This window comes from Suncus etruscus, chromosome 4, assembly GCF_024139225.1.
Source record: "Suncus etruscus isolate mSunEtr1 chromosome 4, mSunEtr1.pri.cur, whole genome shotgun sequence".
NCBI lineage: Eukaryota > Metazoa > Chordata > Mammalia > Eulipotyphla > Soricidae > Suncus > Suncus etruscus.
In genome coordinates, this window is record NC_064851.1 from 52,400,571 (window position 1) to 52,421,687 (window position 21,117).

Sequence of the window (21,117 nt, forward strand, 5' to 3'; positions counted from 1 at the left end):
TTCATCCCAGGAATGCAAGGCTGGTTTAACATCCGTAAATCTATCAACATAATACACAACATCAATAACAAGAAAAATAAAAACCACATGATCATATCAATAGATGCAGAGAAAGCATTTGATAAGGTCCAACACCCATTCTTGATCAAAACTCTCAGCAAGATGGGAATGGAGGGAACCTTTCTCAATATAGTGAAGGCCATCTACCACAAGCCAGTGGCAAATATTATCCTCAATGGAGAAAAACTGAAAGCCTTCCCTCTAAATTCTGGCACAAGACAAGGCTGTCCTCTCTCACCACTCCTATTCAACATAGCACTGGAAGTACTTGCTATAGCGATTAGGCAAGAAAAGGATATCAAGGGAATCCAGATAGGAAAGGAAGAAGTCAAGCTCTCACTGTTTGCAGATGACATGATACTCTACTTAGAAAACCCTAAAGACTCTATCAAAAAGCTTCTAGAAACAATAGACTCATATAGCAAGGTGGCAGGCTACAAAATTAACACACAAAAATCAATGGCCTTTCTATACACCAACAGTAATAAAGAAGAAATGGACATTAAGAAAACAACCCCATTCACAATAGTACCACACAAACTCAAATATCTTGGAATCAACTTGACTAAATATGTGAAGGACCTATACAAAGAAAACTATAAAACTCTGCTCCAAGAAATAAGAGAGGACACACGGAAATGGAAACACATACCCTGCTCATGGATTGGCAGGATTAACATCATCAAAATGTCAATACTCCCCAAGGCATTATACAGATTTAATGCCATCCCTCTAAAGATACCCATGACATTCTTCAAAGAAGTGGATCAGACACTTTTGAAATTCATTTGGAACAATAAACACCCTCGAATAGCTAAAGCAATCATTGGGAAAAAGAATATGGGAGGAATTACTTTTCCCAACTTTAAACTGTACTACAAAGCAACAGTTATCAAAACAGCATGGTATTGGAATAAAGATAGGTCCTCAGATCAGTGGAATAGGCTTGAATACTCAGAAAATGTTCCCCAGAGATACAACCATCTAATTTTTGATAAAGGAGCAGGAAATCCTAAATGGAGCAGGGAAAGCCTCTTCAACAAGTGGTGTTGGCACAATTGGATAGCCACTTGCAAAAAATTAAACTTAGACCCCCAGCTAACATCATGTACAAAGGTAAAATCCAAATGGATTAAAGACCTCGATATCAGCCCCAAAACCATAAGATATATAGAACAGCACATAGGCAAAACACTACAGGACATTACAGGCATCTTCAAGGAGGAAACTGCACTCTCCAAGCAAGTGAAAGCAGAGATTAACAGATGGGAATATATTAAGCTGAGAAGCTTCTGCACCTCAAAGGAAATAGTGCCCAGGATACAAGAGCCACCCACTGAGTGGGAGAAACTATTCACCCAATACCCATCAGATAAGGGGCTAATCTCCAAAATATACAAGGCACTGACAGAACTTTACAAGAAAAAAACATCTAACCCCATCAAAAAATGGGGAGAAGAAATGAACAGACACTTTGACAAAGAAGAAATACGCATGGCCAAAAGACACATGAAAAAATGTTCCACATCACTAATCATCAGGGAGATGCAAATCAAAACAACGATGAGATACCACCTCACACCCCAGAGAATGGCACACATCACAAAGAATGAGAATAAACAGTGTTGGCGGGGATGTGGAGAGAAAGGAACTCTTATCCACTGCTGGTGGGAATGCTGTCTAGTTCAACCTTTATGGAAAGCGATATGGAGATTCCTCCAAAAACTGGAAATCGAGCTCCCATACGATCCAGCTATACCACTCCTAGGAATATACCCTAGGAACACAAAAATACAATACAAAAACCCCTTCCTTACACCTATATTCATTGCAGCTCTATTTACCATAGCAAGACTCTGGAAACAACCAAGATGCCCTTCAACAGATGAATGGCTAAAGAAACTGTGGTACATATACACAATGGAATATTATGCAGCTGTCAGGAGAGATGAAGTCATGAAATTTTCCTATACATGGATGTACATGGAATCTATTATGCTGAGTGAAATAAGTCAGAGAGAGAGAGAAAAACGCAGAATGGTCTCACTCATCTATGGGTTTTAAGAAAAATGAAAGACACCCTTGTAATAATAATTTTCAGACACAAAAGAGAAAAGAGCTGGAAGTTCCAGCTCACCTCAGGAAGCTCACCACAAAGAGTGATGAGTTTAGTTAGAGAAATAACTACATTTTGAACTGTCCTAATATTGAGAATGTATGAGGGAAATGTAGAGCCTGTTTAGGGTACAGGCGGGGGTTGGGTGGGGAGGAGGGTGATTTGGGACTTGGGTGATGGGAATGTTGCACTGGTGATGGGTGGTGTTCCTTTTATGACTGAAACCCAAACACAATCATGTATGTAATCAAGGTGTTTAAATAAAAAAAAATTAAAAAAAAAAAAAAAACATGTAGTTAGAAAACAGAAAAAAAAAAAAAAAAAAAAAGAAATCTAGTGACCTGAAATAGCCTCCCAGGTCGAGAACCTACTAGATCTGACTGCATGCAGACCTGCTTTTTTCAGATGGGAAATGTTCCCTTCAGTCAACTGAGCCATGAGGTCACAAAGGCTGCTTCCTACATGTTTTGAGTTCATTGACCTCAAACTATAGTAAGATCTTTATTCTAATGGTAAAAAAATTTTTTTCTTTGGCTGATGAGAAGAGAGAGAAGGGAGGGGAGGGGAGGAGAGGGGAGGGGAGGGAAGGGGAAGAGAAGGGAGGGGAGTGGAGGATAGGGGAGGGGAGGAGAGGAGAGGGGAGGGATCTAATGGTAACATTTTCTAATAGAAATTTTCTTGTAGAAAATGTAGATTTTTTTTTCTAAAGTTTTGCAGTGATCCCTTCCTTTTCATTTCAGGTCTGCTCAGTGTAAACACAAGCACTGTGGATTATAGACTGTGAAGTGTGACAGCTTAGGGCAGAGTTCTTGCTCTTAATGTGTGAGGCTTTAAGTTTGGTCACCCACCCTGCCAAAAAAGGGGGGGGAGCAGTCAACAGGAATTCCTGGACAGAGCTTCCTACCTCCACCCTCCCCCCAACTCCTCACTCCTCATTCTGGCCATCGAGATCCCTCAATGCTGACCCAAGGACACTTATGCTTCAGGTACTTGAGAAAGAAAGAGTCCAAATGAGAATAAGGAAGTATACAGTTCTGAGTGTTCTGAGTGTTGGGAAAGAGCCTAATAAAGCAGAAAATAAGAAGGCCCCATGCCTTCCCCCAGCTTCTCCCATGATCCATTAGGCCTGAAGCCCTGTTGCCCCTGCTTTTGGTGTTCCTTCATATATTCTTCTCTTTTTTTTTTTTTTTTTTTTTTTTTTTTGGTTTTTGGGCCACACCCGTTTGATGCTCAGGGGTTACTCCTGGCTATGTGCTCAGAAATCGCCCCTGGCTTGGGGGGACCATATGGGACGCCGGGGGATCGAACCGCGGTCCTTCCTTGGCTAGCGCTTGCAAGGCAGACACCTTACCTCCAGCGCCACCTACCCGGCCCCATATTCTTCTCTTGACTCTGATTCTTGTATCATTTCTGGGCTTTCTAACACTTTCTAGTTGACCTCCTGGCCATAAGGCCCCCTCCCACACACCTGGCTATTTCCCAGTCTGTGAAAGGGATCCAGGCTTCCATCCATTCTGATTAAATGGCATCAAAAAGCACAGGGTTTAACCCAGAATATCTACAGTTTAATATCTGTTGACTGAATAAATGAATGAACAAGTAAAGAGATACACAGCATCTCACACTTTCCTTTCTAGGCAGAATAATTATATAGGCTCTCCATATATGGAAAGCATGCAATCAATGTTCCACACAGAATTTGTTCAGTCAGGCAGGATTAGGTACAGCTCAAAGGAGTTAGGGGTGTTGGCCACTATTTGGATTATATGCAGAATCATTTATTAAAATGCATGATGAGAAATATAAAATATATATTAAAAGTATATGCTTACAGGGAGGAAAAAAAGCACAAAAAATTTTGCAGGGAGTTGGAATGTATTTGTGAGTGAAGTAGAGAAAGCTGTCAATTCTACATATCATGTGTTCCATTTTTTCTAGCATGCAATTATGAAAACACAGGGACAATACAGATACACATAGAGCTACTTTTGTTTCTTTGCTCCTCTGCATGCAGCTTTGTTCCCATATGGGCTTCAAACAGAAAAAAAAAGGGAATAGAGATGTGAGCAAGTAATGGAATGGGAACTGTGCATCAGTGAGGCCTGTGGAGCCTGAGACATTTAAAAAATATGAGGTCTGAGCTCCAAGAATAATTCATAACTTGTTTTTCTTAAAAACAAACACTTTTGGTTCAGTGAACTGTAAGTGCATGCTTTGCATTCATGAGGCCCAAGTTTGATCTTCAGCATCCTGTACCTCAGCAGTCCCCTACATTGTTAGTTCTAGGCAGCACACTGAGTATTACTGGAAGTAGCCCCTAGTTCCCTGGAGGGCCTCTCTGACTAGCATGCCTGGGACCAAGAATGAAGCATCGGTAGAATGCATGAACTACATATATGGACCCATCCCTGAGTTTGATTTCCATCATGCCTCCCTCACCAGCCCCTCTCCCTCAAAAAAATTTACTATTGCCATCAATCTACCTCTTTAAAGTTAGCACAGCTAATATGTTTTCCTTAAAAGGCCTTTGGAACTGTAGATAAATCCGAGTTTCATAAATAGGAGATCACTAGCACTGTTTGGTCCTGGAAGTATCATTAAATCAAATCATTAAAACAAATCAAATCATTAAATCAAATCATTGAATCGAAAAAGAAGAAAATTAGATCGGTGTAAAATCAAGCCAAGGACAAGGCCAGCTACACTGGCAGATAGGAAGAGAGAAGGCGAAGGTCAGGTGGGGGCTGAAAGGACATACAATATCTCATCCTCTCCCACGCCTCCATCACTGAGAGAAACCTCCTTAGCTGCACCCTTGTCAGCAGTCAAAAAATACTCCCATTTTTCTAGTTTAATTCGAATTCCAGTTTATTCTATATATTTTTAAGGAGTTCTTTCTCAGAAGGAGGCAGTAAGAGTAAGACAAATAAGTGAATGATGTCCTGCATAGATTAGTAAGATATGAGAATGCTGTTATGCCATGTGGCAGTGACAAGTCAGATGCGATGATGCAGCGGTAGGGTCTTCTTACATATGATGTCCCATATGGTCCCCCAAACCAGGATCAATTTCTGAGCGCAGTCAGGAGTAACCCCTGAGCATCACCAGGTGTGGCCCAAAAACCACAGAGCAGGGAACATTCATCATTCATTCATGTGCACCCAGTGTTAGAAGTAGGTGGTTGCTTTTTTTGTCCATGCCCAAAGTACTCAAGGATTAACCCCTGAAACTCAAGAAGTATGCCTGGTGGGCTAGTGGACCTTATGGGATGCTGGGGTCAGCTACATCCAAGGCAAGTGACCTACCCACTGAAGAATCACTGTGAGCCGGGAGTAGGAGCTTTTTCCCTGAAGAAAACTGCAGATACTTAGAGAAACCATACAATTTGTCTGAGGCTCCTCTCTCTACGGAGCTTATCTTTGCTTCTCACTACTATAAACTTCTGGTCTGGTGTGTTCATTCCTTGACAACTGGGGCAAATCTGGAATCTCTACTTGGCTGACTCTGCTGCCAACACTCATAAGTGTGACTTATCAGAGCCAAGTATGCCATCATCCAAACCCACACAGCCAATGAGTCAGAAGAGCTAAGAAGAAATCTGGAGTTCTAGCATCCTGTTTAAATCTTTTCCCAGTCCCTGTCACTTCATGTGAAGCACACCCTTGACAGCTTCAGATGCCATTTCTGTACAGGCACCGGTACCAGCTCTCAGGTAAGGAAAGCAGGATAAGCACTTTTGTATATTAGTGTCAGATCTGCTGACTTTCCTGATGGCCTTCACTTGAACTTTCTTAATTATCTTTTGATAACACTGAGCCCAACAAAGCCAGGAAAGGCCTTTAGATAATACTTCTGTGTTGGAAATAATAGACGTCAGATGTTTGGGTTATACTTAAGTAGAAGTATTGCTGCTTTGATGTAGCATTGTCAAAACCTGCAGATTCTGTGTCCTGACTTGACCTTTTTTGATTTTCTGGGGTGGTAAGATTTTTGTCAACAGCTTGGCCAGTACTTACTGACCACATCTTAGGGCAGAAACTGTACAAAGCTTTCCAACACATTACCACTGCCACTGACTGCCACATCCAAGGAAGAGGTGAAGAAGATCATCTTTTGCTAATGGACATGTGACAAGATTAAGTGTCTTGTTCCAAACAGCAGAGAGGAAACTTGACACTAGCAGAGTTGTCTATCTTAACCTTATGCTGTACTTCCTCCATTAAAAATTGCTTCCCTGAATTCCATGTCTCCCCTCAATCCTGAGTGTTCTCTTCCATTGCTAACTGCTACTCTTCTAAAACTCTGGTTTTCCTGGATTTCTGAGAAATCTTTTTTTTTTTTGTTTTTTTGTTTTGTTTTGTTTTGTTTTTTTGGGCCACACCCGTTTGATGCTCAGGGATTACTCCTAGCTAAGTGCTCAGAAATTGCCCCTGGCTTGGGGGGACCATATGGGACGCTGGGGGATTGAACCATGGTCCTTCCTTGGCTAGCGCTTTTAAGGCAGACACCTTACCTCTAGCGCCACCTCGCTGGCCCCAAAATCTTTTCCTCATAGCAACTCTCTAGTTCTCTGTAGAGATTCTAAGACTTGTGGCCAAAAGAGGGCACCAGAGCTCACAAGCCAGACACCAGAATTCTGGTCTTTCTGAACTTGTTCCTGGACCCCACTGCAGGTTTGCATTTGAAAGAAGACAAGCAGGGGGTGGGGAGGAGGAAAATGGGGGACATTGGTAGCAGGAAATTTGCACTGGTGAAGGGGGTATACATTATGACTGAAACCCAACTACAAACATGTTTATAACTATGATGCTCAAATAAATAAATCATTAAAAAATCTGAAAAACAAGAACAAGAAAAACACATTAAACCTTTTAGCACATGAAAAAAAAAAGAATTGAGTCACGGAACTCAAAATATGCTTTAGTGATGGCGACTAGTTTATATTGAAGATGGTGCAAGAACATGAAATGGAAGACATCCTTGGGAAAAATAGGCAAGGTTGGAGACACAGAGCTTCCAAGAACAATCTATGCTACTTCTCATATATTCACCATTACCAAAGATCTCCAACCTCACTCATTTAGGATTTTTTGATGAAGGTTTTATTACACAGATGTGCTTTGATTTAACCACTAGTCATTAGTTTCATCATGGGCACCTCACCTCTCATAGGAACCTGAGGAGAGCCTAAAAATTCCCTTCTTGTTATCAAAACTTGTTCTGTTTTGTTACTAATTACTAGTTACTAGTCTTACTCTGAATCTATCTAGAACTTTCCAGCTACTAGTCAGCTCATCAGTATACAAACCACATTATTTAGGCTGTTCCATGGCTTTTTTTTTTTTTTTCTTCTTTTTTCCCTTTGGAGTGTCAGGTATTAGAAACAAAGATCAAGATTTATTTTTCATTATAACACCATGATTATCCACTTAAAAATCTTTAGGGGAGCTTTTGCCAGCATGGGAAATGGCAGGTCTCCATGCCAAAGGCCTTTTTATCAAGACCGGGGGGGGGGGGGGGGTGTGTGTGTGTGGAGCTTGGTCCACCCCAGGAGCCTTCCATCGCCTTCCTCCCAGACTCCAGGGATATCCCTGGGCCACATGCCCAGGGGGCCAGTGAGGTGGGTGCTGGGGAGGAGTTTAAAGGGGACCCCAGGCTTTCCCCAACCCTCATCCTGCTCAAGAGGGAGGGTCTGGGTGGGGGTGGTGAACTTCTGGGCTTTTAATTAATTAGGATATCATTGGGTTTAATCTGTTTGTCACATACAGAATGTCTATGTTGTATACTTTCCTTCCCCACTGGCTCACCACCCAGAAGCTCATTTTTAGTCCTTTTCTTCCTCACCCCCACGACCTATTACCCCACATTTAAGCATTTTTTTTACCCTCAGTTCTTGGCTTTCCATGAAGCACATCATTATCCCCACTCAAGCCAGCTGCCAACTAGCTACCAAAGTAAAAAATAGACTCTCAGGCTGAGAAGAAACCAGTACTCTGTTCCTATTTATCTATTCTCAGCGGCCTCCTGTCCTCCAGCTACCTTCACTGTGTAACTGCAATTGCTACCATACTTGGTTTCTGATTAGTCCTCACTCAAACATATTTCCCAATATGGGACTGCTGGGGGTCATTTTGCACACTCCAGAAGGCCAAATCACAGACCAAAGTGGTGTTCTGAATTCAACATCTTGCCCCGACTAGTTCTTCTTTTTTTATTAATTTTAATTTTTATTTTGACCAAAGTGGCTTAAAAATTTTTCACAGTAATTTTTTAGGTACATACATAACCCCCGACTATTTCTAATGACATGAATGAGACATGTATATCTCCTTTGAATATCTTAGATGTATTTCCTTTAACTGCTATACCTCTTATTGAATGTCCTCTTATACACTGACAATTTTGCTCACTATTTTTTGTTTTAGTGATCTGTTCAATAAGGAATTTTTTTTTTGATCAGGGGAGAGTGCGAATGCAGTCCCCCACTACCATAAATTATGCAGTCGAGTTTCCCACATTTGGGGAAAATCACAGGGGTCAGCACATCCACAATGCAATGGATAAGCCTCGCCCTGGGGAAACCACCTTCGTGATCATGGTATCTCCCCTGCCAGGTAAGTATCAATAAGGAATCTGGTAGAAGAGTTTTTGCTTTAGAATTCATGTTAAAACCAAGTTAAGGGGATTGTTGGACCTGTTTCCTTGGCCCTCAGAGGCACCAATAATACTTTGTGTCATTGTTACTCTTTTGCATAGGCATATTAAAATGGGAAAATATTACATATGCAAACAAATTCTTATTTAATAGCTATAGGAACACAAATTCTGTAATGCAGTTAGGCCTTATATCCTGAACACTGGCATAATAACTTGACTCAGGTTTCAGAAGAATGGGGATTGCCCATGCACCCCTGAACTATTGACCATCTATGGAAACAACCACAGTTGTCTACAACATCACCACGAAGCAAACCTCTACCAGGGAAGATCCTACCACTACCCTGACATTGACTTACTCCAAAGAGTGTTCCCTTAAGACCCACATCACTCAGCAAGAGCAATAACCTGCTCGCAAGGCAGAATGCTTCACATCTAATGGTGAGGTGAAACTAGAGGACACTCCACATCATCCTGACTTTGATGAAGGAAATGCACAAAAACCAGTATCTTTAACTACAGAAACCTGACACCAACAACAGCTAATGTGCGAAAAATTTCACCGGGACCACAGAGAATGACTCAGGGTTTGAACAACCTAGTATGCCTGGAACCAGAGTCAGTCTTATGCCAGAAATCTTAAGGGATTTGCATTTAGCCCAAGGCTTTTATTCTCTGTTTTTCCCATATTTTGCTGGGCTTATGGAAACGACTATTGCCACTCTCACACTGTTATTACTATATATTTTTAAACTCTTATCCTTTTTTTTTTAAAGAAGAGCTTACTAAACTTGCTTTAATGAATTTATTGTGACTCAAAAATTTTCAAAAATATTCTTCTTTCCTTTCTCATCCATCTCTTTAGTTTTTCTTTCAATTTTCTATTTTTTAACCATGTTGCTTTTGGTCTTCCTGAAACAAATGTATTATTACCAGTTATGCCAACTATGTAATGCATTTTCTTTAAATAAATTAAAAAACAAACAAATAGAAACACCTTCAGTGGTTTCCCTTGACAAGGAGAAAATTCCAAACCTTTTAGGTGTCCTTTACACCATGCAGCCATGACTACTACTACTACTACTCTCTTTCTCTCTCTCTCTCTCTCTCTCTCTCTCTCTCTCTCTCTCTCTCTCTCTCTCTCTCTCTCTCTCTCTCTCTCTCTCTCTCTCTCTCTCTGAGTCCAGGCTTTTCTATTTCTGACTTTCTCTGAACCTCTGCCTCACATGATTGCCTTGCCACTATTCAAAATAGCTCTCTAAATATACGTGGCATCAAAACATTTCTTAGGATGCTATTTGTTTGCAGATGTGAGGAACCTTGGAGAACAGCTGGGAGAAAACCTCTTATTTTATGGACAAGGGTCTTGGAAACTCTAAGACAACAGCCCCAGATTATAGGTTTATTATTTTTCAAGAGGCAGAGAGACAGTAATCATCTCAGAATATCATTGATGAAAAAATTCAAATCAACAAACTTGTCTATAATATTTCAAAAGCACAATCTACAAGGGAAGGAAAAAATAGAACAACTACCTCTTGATTATACAAATGAAAGTGGCTTGCTCCAGGGTAAAGTTTATTAATCAAAAAATCAGTAAGTATTTATAATATCTAAAACAGATAATACATAAATGCTTGGTAGCTTGGAAAATGAAGAGATAGAGTCAACATAATTTTAATAAGATGGTAAAAGAAACCTCCCAAACCTAAAAGTTAATAAGTGAAACCTACTTGCTATAGGTAAAAACACAGTAAGTAGAGGAGATAAGTATCCCTGCTGTCTTGGTGGAAAGCTTACCTTAGAGAGCCATAGATGGTCATAGACTACTATGGATAATCACAGACAACCACAGATAGTTGGAGACAGCCACAGATGACAGTGGGGATCACAGGGGTGTTGCCACAGAGGAGGAATAGCTCAGAATACAGCATTCTGTCATCCTTGGCCAGATGAGTATCCACAAGTCTGTGACTGGCAGTTCTGCCCTTGATTATGAATATACATGTAATCTCTGCAGCAGGTGGAACTGGCAGGAAGCTCTATGAGACAAGCCTATTTATGGAACTGCAGCATAATCTGTGTTATACCCAAATCCACCTGGAGGGAAGCAGAGGGCAAAATCTAGGGAGAAACTTCGTACACACATATATCGACTCGAACTAATATGGTGACTCAAACCCCCCCCCAAAAAAAACCAAACCAGAATAATTTAGGACCCCTACATCCAAAGAAAGAGGAAGTGGGACAAATAACTAGAATAGGTTAAAGCTCAGTGCCTTGCATGCAGCCAATGCTGGTTTGATTTGTAGTACCACATGGTCTCATGAACACTGTGGGGTGTGGCCCTGGGAGGTCCACAGAATCACCAGGGTAGCCAAGGTAATCTCTGGCACCACATGGACCTTGTATGGAACTACCAGCTGCAGGGAGGAGCCCACTTAGACTCCTCTTTTCTCTCAACAACAACAACAAAAAAAGAATGAGCAGAGTACCAGGTTGAGTTGCATAACTTAAAGATACAAGCAACAGGGCGGGGAAATATCTCAATGGGCTCAAGTGTATGATTTAGTTGATTTCATTTACTTTGTTCTGGTTTTTTGAAGCACACCCAGCAAAGCACAGGGCCTACCCTTTGTTCAGTGCTCAGAGATTTCCTTTTGCTGGGGTGGCAAAGGCCATTTGGGGTGCTAAATCTCTACAGATCAAATCTACTATGTCTTTAGCTCCAAGAGGAGTCTCAGGTTTATTCTCCTGCACTGCCTGGGACCTTAAACACTACAGGAGTGATAAGTAGAACTAGGAGTAGCCCTATGTTTGTCTATCTAGGAGGTAAGAAAAGGCAATGAGAAGGAAGCTACTAATGGTGTCGTGGGTGAGTTATAAGTAAGGGTGACAAATCCCATCCAAGCTGTAGGCATCTGAGAGCGGTTTGTTGAGGCAAAGAGTGCAGTTTCTGTTTGTTACTGTTTTTTTTTGGGTCACACCCAACAATGCTTAGGGCTTACTCTTGGCTGTGCTTAGGGATAACTCATGGGAGGTAGGGGAACATACAGGGTGCCAGGGATCTAACTTAGGTTGTCCATATGCAAGGCAAACACATTACTCATTGTACAATAGCTCAGGTCTTAAAGGGTCCAAACTGGGTTCAGAAACTGGGTTCAGAGTTGCCCAGAAAATGGATCAGTGATTGTAAATCTTGCCCCCAAAGAGTAATGCTTGAGGGAGTTCAAACTATGACTTTGGCCTGTAGGCTTGAGACACCAGGGAAAGTTCTGGAAGAGGAGTGGAAAAGGACTAAAGAACATTGGAACAGTTCAGCTTGAGGACATGAGTTTAATCTGAGCTAGCCACCAGTATGCTGCCAACCCACAGAAAAGATCCTGGCAAATCCAATGTTGGGGGTTACAGGAGGGACAAAGTGGGATTCAGGGTCAGAATAGGGTTAGTAAAAGGAGGATGTTGGGCCTGAACAATGGCGCTCAGCGGTAGGGCAGCTGCCTGCAGCTGATCCAGGACCGACCTGGGTTCGATCCCTGGTGTCCCATAGGGTTCTCTAAGCCAGGAGCAATTTCTGAACGCATAGCCAGGAGTAACCCTTGAGCATCACCGGGTGTGGCCCCAAAACAAAACAAGAAAGGAGGATGTCTCCTAAATCTGATTCCCTCACAACCCCACTGAAGGCTAGAATCCTATCTTTGCCCCTTGACTTTGTGCTTTGGGGGATTTGACCAATCAATGGAAGAAACAAATATTAATATTTCTATCATGGGGTATAGAAGACAGTGGTGTGGAAGAAGGCTGGGAGCACATTGTACTAGGCTTCAGAATCAGAGCAGCACATAGTTCTCAACCTTCCCCTGCTTGCAACTGTTGCTTGCTTCTTTCTTTGCTGGCAGAAGGATTAATCTTTACTGAGTGCTTGCTACAAGTCAGCAAGGGTGGTAGGAGTTTTTTGTTATCTCATCTGTTACTCCCTATAATTGTTACAGTGGGTTGGAGGTTATCCTTCTATTTCAAATACAGAACTACTGTACTATGTCTCTAGCCCCAAGAGAAGCTGGTACCCCAAGTTATAGCCAGAAATAGAGGTTGGAGAAAGTAATCCAGTCAAGTTCACACTGAGAACATAGACAATGTCTTCGTGTCCTGTGGGTCTTGGGGTTTTGACATCCTCAGAAGAGTTATCAGCTCAGAAGCTAATCCTGGTGCCACTTCAGAACCATTAAAATTACTTAAGCAGATCTCACTAGGTCAGGCAGGTTCAAAGAGAGCCTCTAGATCAAACTAGATTCTAGCAGCTTTTTCCTTGCCCACTTGACCCTACTCCAACCAGATCCAGTTTTTAGGAAACTAGAGATGATCTTCTAGAGCTCTTTATTACACGCGTCCAAATCTTGTTTCCTGAAATTCTTGGGTGAGAGAATATGATCAGCAACAGACTTTTGGAAATGTGCTATAAACAAAACTACTGTGAAAAATTTCAGTAGAGCAAGAAAATAGTAGAAATGTTTCATATGCCAAAGCATTACAAGGCCCAAGGTTTTATGCTGGTCAAATCATGTTGGATAACGCCCCAAACTGGAATGTGGCCACGAGCCTCACCATTTCATCTCTTCCAGCTCTATCCCATGCCAACAGAATAAAAGCAGTCTATTTTTCTTCAGCAATCTGATTTCCCTCAGGCTCCAGTCCAATGCTTTTGAATGAAATTTAAAAAAATAGAGATTCCATCTAATAAAAGGTATTGTAAACATTCCTAATGCTGATGAGCTGTAACCTGTTGCAAACTGCACCAGCTAAACCCAGCCAGATAGTCTCTCCAAAACATTTGATACGGTGATTAACACTATGAGTGCCCCTTGACTTAGAGAAGAAAAGGTAATTATCAGATGTCCCCATTTGTTTCCCACATAAAAGGAATGTATACAGTTGTGGAGAATAATGTGCCCCCAACAGAAAATTTTATAAAGATGTGGTTTATATGTGAAATCAAAACAGACTCAGGAAAGGTTTATCCTAGCCTTCTGGAAGGAAATGGAAATAGACCGGTAAGCCTCAAAATTCAATAAATATTTATTTTGTTATTGGGCTTGAGAGATGGCAAAGCCAAGAGGCCGCACAAGGAAGGTTCCATCCACCCAAGATTCTTCTGTTCCCCCCCCCCCCCAATGTTGGCAACTCCTCTCAGATGAACTCTGGGGCTCAGGGGTCTATTTGAGTTGCTGCTGCTGTAAGCACCCTAATAGTCTCAACAATCAAGTGCTTTAGGGAAACTGGAGATGCTGATATAATGAGGACAGCTAAGCAAATCAAATGTCTTAGCCCCTGTGCAATTCTTTGGCCCTAGAATAAACTCTGTTTATTTTGTGGGGGGTCAGTTGGGGCTAAACATCTTTTCCTGCCCTTACTCTGAGTGCCTGGGTAAACTAATGCAGCTATGAATAAGGCTGACAACAATGCTATTCAGTGTGTCCTTAGTCTTGAGTCCCAGGGCAACCTGTCTCCCTCTGCCCATGTGAGTTTCACAGACACTCTGTTTTTGTTTTTGGTTTTTGGGCCACACCCGATGACGCTCAGGAGTTATTCCTGGCACTGAAATCGTTCCTGGCTAGGGGGACCATATGGGACGCCAAGGAATTGAACCATCGTCCATCCTAGGTCAGTTGCTTGCAAGGCAAATGCCCTATCGCTGCCACTCTGGCCACTCAAAGACACTCTGAATCTTTGTTCTGCTACTCGTCTTTAAAAGTGCCCAAGACTTCTTGTATCCTGTTCCCTCACATTCTTTTTTACTTCCTTCTTTTTTGTTTGCCATGTGTATGTGTGTGTGTGTGTGTGTGTGTGTGTGTGTGTGTGTGTGTGTGTGTGATGCCCAGGCTTATTCCTGGCTCTGAACTCAGGAATTATTCCTGGCAGTGCTAGGAGGACCATATGGGATGCCAAACCCAGATCATCTGCTTCCAAGGCAAGTACCCTACCCACTAAACTATCTTTCCCCCTCCTTTACAATTTCTAATAGAAAAAATTGGCAATGACTTTATTAAAAAAAAGTAAAACCATATATAGCCATTGGTCTGATTTGTTTATTAGTGTGTAACTCCCTCTCTGCTCCTTTCTAGAATCAAGTCCAATAAAAATGTCAAAGCCTTTTAATTAGTCTTGTAATAAATTTTTGTTCAGGTTAGAAAGCCATTCTCTAGTTGACTCCAAAAACTGTGTTGTCAAACTGATTTTATTGAAATTATTAAAAAAAAGAACCCTAGGGCCCGGAGAGATAGCACAGCGGCGTTTGCCTTGCAAGCAGCCGATCCAGGACCAAAAGTGGTTGGTTCGAATCCCGGTGTCCCATATGGTCCCCCGTGCCTGCCAGGAGCTATTTCTGAGCAGATAGCCAGGAGTAACCCCTGAGAAACGCCGGGTGTGGCCCAAAAAACCTAAAAAAAAAAAAAAAAAAAAGAACCCTAGAATTTCTGCATTTTGGTCCTATTTAGAAGTCTCTTTTAAAAAAAGTTCATAGATGGGACCAGAGTGGGTAGGGTACTTGTCTTCTATGTGCAATCCAGTTTCAATAGCCAATACCACCAGACTCATCAGGAGTGATTCTAGAGCACAGTAATCCCCAGTACTAGCAGATGTGGCTCCTCAAACCAAAAACTACACAGACACACAGACTCACACACTAGATCGGCCAGAGAGGCCTTATATGTAGCTGACCAAGGAGGAGGAGGAAGAGAAGAGGAAGAACAGGAAGAGGGAGAAGAGGAAGAAGAGAAAAAAAGGAGGAGAGGGAGATGAGGAAGAAAAGAGGAAGAAGTGGAGGAGGAGGAGGGGAGGAGGAAGAAAAGATGACAACAAAGACTAAGATGAAGAAGACGAAGAAGATGAAGAAGGAGGAGGAAGAGGAAGAGGGAGAAGAAGAAAAGGAATAATTGTGGTATAATAACCAGTATTTTAGGAGTCACATATATCCCAGGCAATGTCTGAAGTAAATCCAATTACCACTCCCATTTTGTAGAAGAGGGGATTGAGGCGGAGAATAAATGATTTGGTCCAATGTAGTTATAATGATCACTCCATTTTTTTGTAGGGGATGGAAGTAAGGAAGAATTAAGCAGAGAGTAAGTTGGGCCAGGAACCCCAAGGTTGAGATCATCCTGGCCATTCTCGGGTAAAAGGGCTCTGGTATCCTTTTGGTGCCACCTATTTAGTAACAGGTGACCTGGCCCTACAGTCCTGCCTGTAAGAACTTGACTATCAATTTACTACGGGTTGAATCCTGCCTCACCGTTAGTTTCTTCTGCAATCCAGATGAAGCATCTGGGAACACAGAGCCATGAGCTGGAGCTGCTGTGTGCGATCCAGGACAGCTGTCCGTAATCCCCCCAAGACCCCGCCGACGCCCCTCGCGGTCCCTCGAGCTCCCCGTTCCACACCAGAGCTTTGAGAGTGCAGCTCCCTAGAAGACGACGCCTCCCACTCAGCGCGCTCCAGGCACCTCCTCACCCCTGCGCTCAGGCCCCTTACCATGGCATCGTAGCCCAGGGCGTTCATGAAGTGCGCCACCTCAGCGCCCTTGTACACGGTGAACCAGATGGTGCCCTGGTACTGGTCGCCAGCATCGAGCAGCAGCACGTGGGGGTCGGAGCTGCGGATCTGCAGCACCTTGGTGTAGAGACGCGCCACGCCGCCCACACACAGGCTGGCATTGACGCACTTGCTCGAGTCCACGCTGGTCTGCTCCAGGCGGCTGTGCACGTCATTGGTGTGCAGGATGGTGAGCTCCCAGGCGCGGGCGGCGGGGCCCAGAAGCGCCACCAGGGCGAGGAGCCATCGAGCGGTCGCCGGAGCCCACGCTCGGGGACACATGGCAGCTGCGGGGCGGGTGAGCCTGGAGAGTGGCAGCGGCGCCGCCGGGCTGGCAGGAGGCGGCGGTGGGCGGGCCCGGGCTCGGGCTCCGGAGGGCGGCGCCTGAGCGACCTCCCACCTCCTCCGGATCGTCCCGCCGCTCTTTCCCGGCTCGACACCCCCTTCGTCGGCGCCCTCGCTCAGCGGGCACTGCCCAGCTTCTGGCAGCAAGCCTTGTGCTCCGCTCAGTGGGAGACGTGGGAGACCCGCCCAGCCAAGGAAGGGCCTGACTCCTGAACTCGTCTTTGAACCTCGCCTCGTTCCTAGGAGGAATTCGAGATGTGCTTTGAGATCCGGGTTGGTGGTAGCTGAGAGCCAAGAAAGGCGTGGGAGTCGGGAGAGGACCCACGGGTCTGGGACGACTGATTGCTCTTTGGGTTTAGATGCACACGATGTGCTTGTCCTCGTCCCTCTTGGAGAATGCACAGTGTCTTTTCGTCTAAATACCACTGGGATCTGTCCCTAGGTCATTAGCAATCAAAACTGTATTTTCGTCTTCAGAGGGAAATACAAAACAAAACAAAATAAAACAACGGATCTTGAGGAATCAAACCAGCTGCGACTAGAAAATGTTGCCACCTTCCTTTAACTTTTTAGGGATCCCCCCACCCCACACCCTTCCATCTTATTTTCTAGGTTTTACCTTTTTAAGGATTCTGCAAGTCCAAAGCGTGAGGGGAAGTGCACACAATAAGCATTTATCTATAGTGGATAACTTACAACTCTGCAGCAGTGTTCTGTGTGTGAGGGACTGGTTCTTGAATTCACACAGGAAGGAAGCAACTGCTGCTTTGGGAAGAGAATCGGTGGGGTGCAACAGATAAGTCTTTTCCTTGTCAAAGTGCACTAGATTGTTTGTGCAATTGTCACTATCATTCACCTCCAGAAGTTTTCCATCTTTTTTAACCAGAGCTCCTAGCCATTAAACAGCAACTATTTTCCCCCAGGCTCCTTCAGTGGTTGGCAACTGCCATTCCAGTTTGTCTCACCAAATTGGAGCCCTCCTTGTATTACATGAATAGATGGAAAAACATTTGTTGATGACTGATTTCACTTAGCAGTATTCTCAAAGTTTGTTTATGTTTTGCATATGGGCATTTCCTTCTTTTAAAAATTGAAGCAGTTATATACGTAAATATTATCATATCACATTTTGTTTATTCATTCTTTGATAAGTCACATTGTTATTTCTTCCTTCTGGCTATTGTGAAAAATATTGCTAATGAACATACTGTACTGAACATCTGTCCAAGTCTGCTTTCATTTGTTTCGGGTATAGAACCAGAAGTGAAAATCTTGAATTTTATGTTTAAAATTTTGAGGCCCTTCTGTACTTCCCACCTACCTCCCAAGTAATTCACAAATGTCCCAATTTCTCTACATGCTCACCAGCAATTATTTATTTATTTTTAATAATAGCTACTCTACAAAGTTGAAAATGTATCTTCGTGGGCCGGAGAAACAGTACAATAGGTAAAGCACTGGCCTCACACACAACTGACCAGGATTCATGCACCAGATATGGTCTTCTGAGTACTGCTAAGAGTGATCACTGACACAGATTCAGGAGTAATCCTTCAGAACTGTGGGATATGCCCCCTCTAAAAACCCCCAAAATTCTTTAGCCAGAGATATACTACAGGGATAAGGTGCTTTCCTTGTATGCCACTGACACAATTCAATTCCCCATACTTCATGTACTCCCTTGAGCTATTGCAGGAGTCATCCCTGAGGAGAGCCAGAAATAATTCTTGAGCATAGCTAGGTATAGCTCAAACCCCAAGTAAATAAATTAATGAAGTTGTACCTTTTCTTTTGCTATTTAATTTGTATTTTCCTTGTTATGAAAGATGTTAAAATATATATTTCTTAATTTTTATAATATATTTATATAAGCACCATGATTACAAAAATGTTTGTAGTTGAGTTTCAGTTATATAAAAAGAAAACTCCCTTCACCAGTGCAATATTCCCACCATCAATGCCTCCCATCACTCTCTTCCTCCACCCCCTGCCTGTATTCGAGACAGGCATTCTACTTCTCTCACTCAATAACATTGTCATGATAGTTGTTAGTGTAGTTATTTCTCTAACTGCATCACCACTCTATGGTGAACTTGATACCGTGGGCCGGTCCTTCCAGGACTCATCTCTATTATCTCTGGGTATTATTACAATAATGGTTTTATTTTTTCTTAAATCCCATATATGAGGAGTCTATTCTGGGTCCATCTCTCTCCCTCTTACTTATTTCACTCAGCATAATAGTTTCCTCGTCCATCCATGTATAGGAAAATTTCATGACTTCATTTTTTTCTGATGGCCGCATAATATTCCATTGTGCATATGTACCACAGTTTCTTTAGCCACTAATGTTTTGTTGGGCATTTGGGTTGTTTCCAGATTCTGGCTATTGTAAATAGTGCTGAAATGAATATATGTGCATAGCAGGCCTTTTTCTATTGTGCTTTTGTGTTCTAGAATCTATCCCTATGAGTGGTATCAGTGGATCATATGGTATCTCAATTTTCAGTTTCTTGAGGAATTTCCATATTCTTTTCCATAAAGACTGGACTAGACAGAATTCTCACCAGCAGTGAATGAGAGTTCCTTTCTCCCCATCACTGATCATTTTTGTTCTTTGTGATGTGTGCCTGTCTTTGTGGTGTGAGAAGGTAGCTCTTTGTTGTTTTGATTTGCATCTCCTGATGATTAGTGATGTGGAACATTTTTTTCATGTGCCTTTTGGCCCTCTGTAGTTCTTCTTTGAGGAAGTGTCTGTTATTTCTTCTCCCCAATTTTTGATGGGGTTAGATTTATTTTTCTTATTAAGTTCTGTCAGTAACTTTTTATATCTTATCTATTAGTCCCTTATATGATTAGTAATAGAAGAATAGTTTCTTGATTCTGTGGGTGGCTTTTGCATTCTAGTCACTATTTCCTCTGAGGTGCAGAAGCCTCTCAGCTTAATATAATCCCATCTGTTTATCTTTGCTTCCACTTGCTTGTACAGTACTCTTTCCTCCTTGAAGATGCCTTTAGTCTCAATGTCATGGAGTATTTTACCTATGTGTTCTTCTATATACCTTATCATTCAGGTCTGATATCAAGGTCTTTAATCCATTTGGATTTGACCTTTGTGCATGGTGTTAGATGGAGGTGTGATTTCTCTTTTTGGCAACACCACTTGTCCCAACACCACTTGTCAAAGAGGCTTTCCTTGCTTCATTTTGCATTTCTTACTTCTTTATCAAAGATTGTATGTCTGGGGAACATTCTATGAATACTCAAGTCTATTCCACTGGCCTGAGGGTTTGTCTTCATTCCAATATCATGCTGCTTTAATGAGTATTGATTTGTAGTACAATTTAAAGTTGGGGAAAGTGAAGACTCCCATCATTATTTTCCTTAGGGTTGCTTAGCTACTCGTGCAAGTTCATTGTTTCAAATGAATTTCAGGAGTGTTTGATCCATTTCTTTCAAGAATGTAGTGGGTACCCTTAGAAGAATTGCATAAAATTTGTACAATGCTTTGGGGGAGAATTGCCATTTTAATGATGTTCATCCTCCCAATCTTTGAGCAGGGTATGTGTCTCCCTTTCTTTGTGTCCTCATTTATTTCTTGGAGCAGTGTTTTGTAGTTTCCTTTGTATAGGTCCTTCACCTATTTAGTTAAGTTGACTCCAAGGTATTTGAGTTTGTGTGGCACTAATGTGAATGGGATTTTTTTTAAATGTCCATTTCTTCTCTATCATTATTGGTGGATAGGAAGGCCATTGATGTTTTTTGTGTTTATTTTGTAGCCTACTATGTAGATACTTTGTAGCTACATTTTGAAGCCTAAATTTTGCTATATGAATATATTGTTTCTAGAAGCTTTTTCTTACAGTCTTTAGGGTTTTCTAAATATAGTATCATGTCATCTTTAAACAGTGAGAGCTTGACTTTTTCCTTTTCTATCAGGATGCCCTTGATATCTTTTTCTTGCCTAATTGCTATGGTGAGTACTTTTAGTACTATGTTGAATAGAAGAGATGAGAGGCAGCAGCCTTGTTTTGTACCAGATTATAGAGAAAGGCTTTTAATTTATTCCATTGAAATAATATTTGCCATTGGCTTGTGGTATCTGACCTTAAGTATATTGAGAAAGTTCCTTACATTCTCACTTGTTGAGTTTTTTTTTAATCAAGAATGGGTGTTGGACCTTATCAAACACTTGCTCTGCATCTATTGTTATGATCATATGGCTTTTATTTTTCCTTTAGTTGATATGATGTATTATAATGATTTATTTACTTATAGTAAATCATCCTTGCATCCCTGGAATGAAACATACTTGGTGATGGTATATGACTTTCTTGATGAGGATCTTATTT

The 21,117-nt window shown here is 42.0% G+C and overlaps 1 protein-coding gene and 1 non-coding gene across 3 annotated transcripts in view; both read right to left on the bottom strand.

Annotated features, from left to right (window-relative positions):
* The window catches only part of NT5E (5'-nucleotidase ecto), a 54,890-nt gene extending 38,182 nt beyond the window's left edge, over nt 1–16,708 (bottom strand). For both annotated transcript variants that reach the window (XR_007494874.1, XM_049772234.1), the window contains exon 1: nt 16,361–16,708. Coding sequence is in view for 1 of the 2 variants with exons in the window: in XM_049772234.1 (XP_049628191.1) it covers nt 16,361–16,702 (342 nt within the window). In the remaining variant the exon portion in view is untranslated. The remainder of the gene's footprint in view (nt 1–16,360) is intronic.
* Nucleotides 8,634–8,798, bottom strand: LOC126007417 (U1 spliceosomal RNA). The gene has a single exon (XR_007494992.1). It is a non-coding gene; the product is annotated as a U1 spliceosomal RNA (small nuclear RNA).
* Nucleotides 16,709–21,117: the final 4,409 nt, after the last annotated feature.